We start from the raw sequence: 6,535 nt of genomic DNA on the forward strand, positions 1-6,535 counted from the left end.
AAGTTCGGAGGCAAGGCTCGCAGCCGAGACTCTGAAACCTCTGAACGAGCATGATATGCAACATCACCAAGCGCTCAATCGGTGACGTCTGAGTCTTAAGATCGGTCAAAAATGGGGTGTCTACACTTGGTGATGATCTTCAGAGTGAAATTACACAAGCTAATAGGCCTGAACTCGGATAACTTCACAGGGTGACTCACTTTGGAGATAAGCACCAAATTGGTATGGTTTAGTTCTTTTAGGAGATGACCTCCTAGAAAGAAGCTACGAACTGTAGTGCATACATGAGGCCCAATCACAGCCCAGTACTTTTGATAGAAACACCTTGGAAAACCATCGGGCCCTGGAGACTTAACTGCACCCAATTGAAACACCGCATCCTTTAATTCATGATCGCTAAGGGATTGCACCAAGAGTCGGTTCATAGACTCTGAAATGACTGGAGGCACCATAGATAAAACGTTCTCCACATTCCTTTGCCCAACGTTGTGAAACAAATTTGAGAAATACCCCGAGAGATGCTGATTGATTTCATGTTCTGTGTATAGCCAAACTCCTGCCTCATTCTGAAGTCTCAAAATCTGGTTTCATTGACGTCGTTGAATCATTGAGGCATGTAAGAAGTGGGAATTCCTATCCCCATAACTCAACCATCTAATACGAGACCGTTGATGCAAATACATTTCCTCGCGGGATAAGGCATCCTCCAAATCCACCTTCAACTGGCATTGCAAATGAGCATTATCCTCGGAGAAGGGGTGAGATTGGAGAGATACGAGTTGGGATTTTAGAGTCAAAATTTGACGCTGATTATTCCCGAACGTCGCTTTACTCCACACCTTACGTCCCTCCTTACAGGATTTCAACTTAGAGACTAGCTGAAACGTTGGAGAGCCAAAGTGTTGACCATCCCAATTTGACCGAATGACATCTTCACAAGCTGGGTTTGTTGTCCACATGTTTTCGAATTTGAAAATTCTAGGAACCTTCTTAAGCGGAACACAACAACTGAGAAAGATGGGACAATGATCAGAGCCAAATTGGGCTTCATGAAAAACTTGGGCACAAAGATACAAGGCTCTCCAACCCACCGTGGCTAAAGCCCGATCCAATCGTTCACGGATATTTCCTGCACCCACCTGATTATTTGACCATGTATAGGGTGGACCCTTAAACTCAAGATCCATAAGGCCACAATCAGAAAGAAGTTCTTGGAAGGCTTGTAGTTGACTCAAACGACAATGTGCACCGCTATGTTTCTTTGACTGAGCCCTAATCTCATTGAAATCTCCAATGAATAACCAAGGATAATGAGATTTAGAGGCCATCTCTTTAAAGAGAGACCAGAAACCCTTACGAAGACTTCGCTGAGGAGGGGCATAGACAAAAAAGGTAGCCCAAACCGTAGATTTATCTGGAGGAGTAATAATGTCCCTAATTAAATGCTTAGATTGATACTTGATGTCAATTTGTACATCGTCTGTCCACCAAAGTGCTAAGCCTCCTAAAAGGCCAATTAGTTCCACATAACTCGAATTCGTAAATTGCAAACGCCGTCTGATTCTTTCCAAACTACCTATTTTATTTTTTGTCTCCACGAGGAAGACCACCATAGGCCGATGGGTTGACACAAACCCTCGGAGGATTCGGACTGTCAGGGGTCGGCCTAGCCCCTGACAGTTCTAGCTGAGGATCAGTATGGAGGCTGTGGCTGCTTGGGGCCAGCCATCACAGCCCTATCAACATCAGTAAAAGATAAATCCTCAAAAGGTGTGCTTGGGACCTATGAACAACAATCATTAAACAGAATCGTAGGGGGGCAAACCTCACAAGAGAATTCCAACTGTGGAGATTGGCTCGCAACCACCGGCACTTCGAACAGAGTCTGAGAATCATGTTGATGTCCCTTTCCTCCATGCCCTCTCTCTTAGCAATCTAGGCTTTGCCATTGTGGGAGAGGGAAGAAGCAGCTGGGGAGGACAAATGGCTTGTCCGAACACTTGAGAACCTTGCGTTTCGGGACAGGTCTGTCCTCCTCCTCGTTGGCTTTTCGTTTGATGGAGAGACTGTGAAAAACTTGGGACATACAATCATCCACCACTATGGTTTTGAGATCTAACCGAACAGGGCTGGTAGATGGACTAAGCTCTTCAATATTCAGTGGACTTGATAACTGATTTTCATGGGCCATAGGAAGAGAAAAGGCCTGGATACAATCAGTTGGTTCAGTTACAAAATAACGTTGTCCATTTGGAGGAGACTCTCCTGTCAATATTGGGCCAATTGGACTCCCTTGATGGGCTAACCCCTCAGCCAATAGCCTAGCAAATTGATCCCCTATATACCCAACCAATCTGGCCCTCATTTCTGCATACGACTTCACCAGGGAGAGGTTTTGGACTGTTGCGTTACACCCTGCAGCCCCAGCTGTTCTGTCCCTCTCCGCCGAAACCTTCGTAGTACAAACATCAGGATGTGCATGAGCACTCGGTACTGCCTCCACTATCCTAGGTTCAGTACGGAACCCACGCATCTCAGCCGTACTCGCATGTCCAGAGTCCATCATCTTGCCTAGCTAACTTTGCTCTGGTGACCTGAATCGGTGTAACATAGGGCTCACACGTTTAGCCAATTCGTCCACCTTCTTCCGATAATACTTAACCGGGAAACCAGTGGTACGAGCTATTCCAGTACATAAATGTGGCCCATAACCAGACTTACTTTCTGCTTCTCTCAACACAAACTTACAAGAATGTCTATCATGGCCAAGACGCCTACAATCAAAACAAAAATCAGATAACTTCTCGTATTTGAAAGAGACCCACAGGGCTGCTTTGCCCTCACCATGTGCTTGACCAGTACGGTGAAAAAAACCTCTCAGAATGGGTTTCGTAACATCAACTCCCACTCTAATTCGGAGGAAATTCTTGTAAAGAAGAAGGCCCTCACAGTGAGCTTCCACTCAGATCAGACAGCCAATCTTAGCCCCAATAATCTTCCCATTCCTCTTAGTCAACTTTTCAAGAGGAAGGCCATGAACTTAGACCCAAAAGGGCACCAGGAGAAATCCATGTCTGTGACTGGGACGCCCAAGATGAGGGGGTTGAGAACAAGTAAAGACCCCATAATAGACCAAGGGCCCTCCCGCTGGACTCACTAGAGGTCCTCCTTAGTTTCGAAGTTGAAAATAAAAGTATTGTCATTCCAAGAAGAGACGGTAAAGGAATTTCTAACCTTCCACGAAACATGGAGGATGTTTGAGACTGCTTGTTTGTTGAGCTTCTTGAAGGCCAGAATCCGACCAACTAAGCACTGGTGAGGTATTTCTTTGGAGCCTAGTAATCCATCCTCCAACTCAATGGTTCCCAAATCAGACGAAGTGCTCGAAACAGTCGCTATCGAAGAAAACACAGCTCGAAGAAAAAGGAGGCTCAAAGGATATTCTAGAATTAATGGGAGAGAAAAAAGAGGCAGAGAGGCTACAAAGACCCCACAAGAGGAAAACATTAACAGAGACTGGGATTGACCCAGAGAAATCCACCCTAGGGTAGAGAGCCCCTCATCCTAGAGAGAGAAATTAAGTGCTAGACAAGAATCCCAAAGCTAACTCCTCACTACTCAGTCAAAGCAAAAGTGTCAACAGTAATTACTGGCAAAAAAAAAAAAATTGGGAGTTCTAAATTAAGAGCTCTAATAATTTTAATTGGTGTACGGATCTCATGCGATGTAATATTTTGACCTTAGTTTTTTTTTTTTAAATTTTTTTTACATCATTAATATTCTTTTAGAACTTCCAAATTAAAGGGAGGTATGATTTCTGTTCTACTGACCCAAAGTCTCCAATTCTATCTACATGTTCCAAACTTTTTGCTCATTATACAATATAAATAAGTAATTTATTTTAATTAAGTGTTAATACATAGTAAAATGAGAAGAGAAAATAAAGTGTTGTTTGATAAAGTTGAAACTTAAAAATTATATATCAAAAATTGAATGGTGAATTGTTTTTAAGTTGAAAAATTTGAAAAAAAATAAATATTGAAAGGTTCAACTAAAATAAGTTGATTTATATGTACAAGATGAAATTTGAAATTTATATTATTTTAAATTTAAAATTAAAATTTTTTTTTTAATAATTTTTATATTGTGATGGTGAAGTAGCGGTGGTGGTAGTGATGGTGGTGGAAGTAGAGGTGGAGGTGGTATAAATGGCAGTAATGACAATGGCAAATAGCAATGGCTATGATACCGATGACAATGGTAGTGGAGATGGTTGTATAGTGGTTGTGGTAATTGTGGAGGGGTGGTGGTGGTTCTGGTGATAGTAGAGAGGTGGTGGTGGTAGTTGTGCTGGTGTAGTGCAGTGGAGGTGGCAGCATGTAATGATGGTGGTGACTATGCCAAAGTTGAGTTTTGATAGTTGTGGGGAAGCGATGGTAGTTACTACAGCGACTATCATGGTGGTGGTGGTAAAATGATTACATGTGACGGCAATGATGTTGGTCGTAGGATCATGATGGTGATGCTGAAAATAATGGTGCACATTGATACTTAAATATAAATAATTATAAATTTAATCAATATTAATTAACTTTTCAGTTGATAAATTTTATTTAATTTTAACTTATATTTTAAAAATTACTTAAATTTTTAAGTAATATTAAATTATAATTATGAATTAAGTTTACTTAATTTTCATTTAATATATTTAATTTTAAGTTTTAAATTTGCATATGCTATTGCTTGCTTATATAAATACAAATTGAACAGATGACAAAAATAAGTAGACAAAGGGACAAAAAAAAAAAAGAAAAAAAAGCCGTGAAGAAAACAAGTAAAAGACATAAATATTGTCTTACTATTTGATAGCATGTCTGTGCCAATTTTTTGGGATGACTTCAATAGTTTGGATTTGTTAAAATTGAATTTCTCAATTTTATAGGTGAAGTTAGTGTATTATGAGATTAATTTGTATTTATATTAATGATTTGAATTGTTCAACTTATATGACAAATTAAGGAGAATATATATACAAAAAATTAGATTAATCAGATATAAATTATTACATGATAAAATCACATATATTATCAAATGGACGGTCTATTTTTAAAAGTATGTAGGTCTTATAAATAAAAATTATCTAATAGTATGACAATCGCTATTAGATTAATTTAATTCTTATATAGATATTTTTCTTATTCAAGTGTATAATATAAACAGTTTAAATTATCAAAACAAATTTAAATTAATTTAGTAATAGATTAACTTCACCGTAAAGTTAACATCTTTTAACTTTGGCAAAAACTTCTCCTATGGGCGTGAGACTCGCAGATATATAGGTTTGTGTGAGTCCCACAAACATATGAGATTTTTTTAGTAAAAACTTTAATAAATTATTTGGGATTCCTAACCTAACTCTTAAGTTTTTATTAAAGTATCCATATATTCATTAAATTAATAAGTACTTAATGCACAAAACTGATTTTTTTTTTTTTACCATTTTTTTTTGGGTCAATTAACACATAAATTTGATGTCATGATTAAAAATGCTGTAACTTTCTTTCTACACTTTTTTACTCAAATAAAGTCAGAGAAGACCAGAAATTTTATCTTTGAAGCATGTATATGAAATCATTCAAGGATTTAGCCGTGTTCTCACTTCTCATAAATAAATATTCACAATTTTCTCTTTTCTCTTTTGTTAGCAGATATTTTAATATTTTAATATGTTATTGATTTAATTTATTTTCTTTTCCTCCAAGTTAATCATTTTCTTAGTGACCAAGAATCCTCAAAGTAACTTCCTATACTTTTCCTTCAAGAATCTTCTAAGTCAAGTCTTCTTCTCAAAGTCTTCCAAGTCTTGCCCACCAAGTCAAGTCTTCTTCTCTTCCAAGAATCTTGTCCACTAAGTTTCCTCTTCTCTAAGACACTTGCCCACCAAGTTTCCTCTCCTATAAATTGAGCCTTTCACCTCTCTTATTGGTAGCTCAAGTTTCTTATTTGTGAGATTATCAGGCAAATAAAAAAGGGTGTATGTGATAAAGCTTTGGGTTCAACCAATTGTGCAGTATTGGTTAACCATACGACTTAGTCGGGCTGTTGTGTCCTGGGAGGGACAAGTCAAGGTTTTTTCTGCGACACAGGTGTGAGGCTTTGCCGAACCACAGAGGGTTTGAATCTCCTTAAAGAGAGCGACTTTCCCGTGCCTCAGCCCTTACAATAGTTATTGTAATTTTTATTATTCGTATTTTCTGGTCTTTTATTTGTAGTTATCACCAACAATTTTAAGGAGATTCAAAAAACAAAAATTCATGGAGCCAGTATTGGAGAAGCCCAGCAAGAATACCGGTGATCTCAACAAGCCCTTCCGGTTCAAGGGAGCCCATTTCAAGAGATGGAAAGGCAAGGTGCTTTTCTACCTCGGTCTCCTCAAGGTGGCCTATATCCTGATCGAGAAAAATCCGAACAAAATCCCCATTGCAGAGATGACTGATGAGGAGTATGCTGCTCATCTTGAAAAAATCGAGAAATA

General features: G+C 38.6%; 1 protein-coding gene across 1 annotated transcript; it reads right to left on the reverse strand.

Moving 5' to 3' along the window:
• Positions 1 to 587: 587 nt before the first annotated feature.
• On the reverse strand, positions 588 to 1,613 carry LOC145821392 (uncharacterized). The gene has a single exon (XM_082917903.1). The coding sequence runs from the start codon at positions 1,611 to 1,613 to the stop codon at positions 588 to 590; it is 1,026 nt and encodes a 341-aa protein (XP_082774029.1).
• Between the last annotated feature and the right edge of the window lie 4,922 nt (positions 1,614 to 6,535).

Source organism: Camellia sinensis, chromosome 3, assembly GCF_055761805.1.
Source record: "Camellia sinensis isolate YWXY chromosome 3, ASM5576180v1, whole genome shotgun sequence".
In the NCBI taxonomy this organism is placed as follows: Eukaryota; Viridiplantae; Streptophyta; class Magnoliopsida; order Ericales; family Theaceae; genus Camellia; species Camellia sinensis.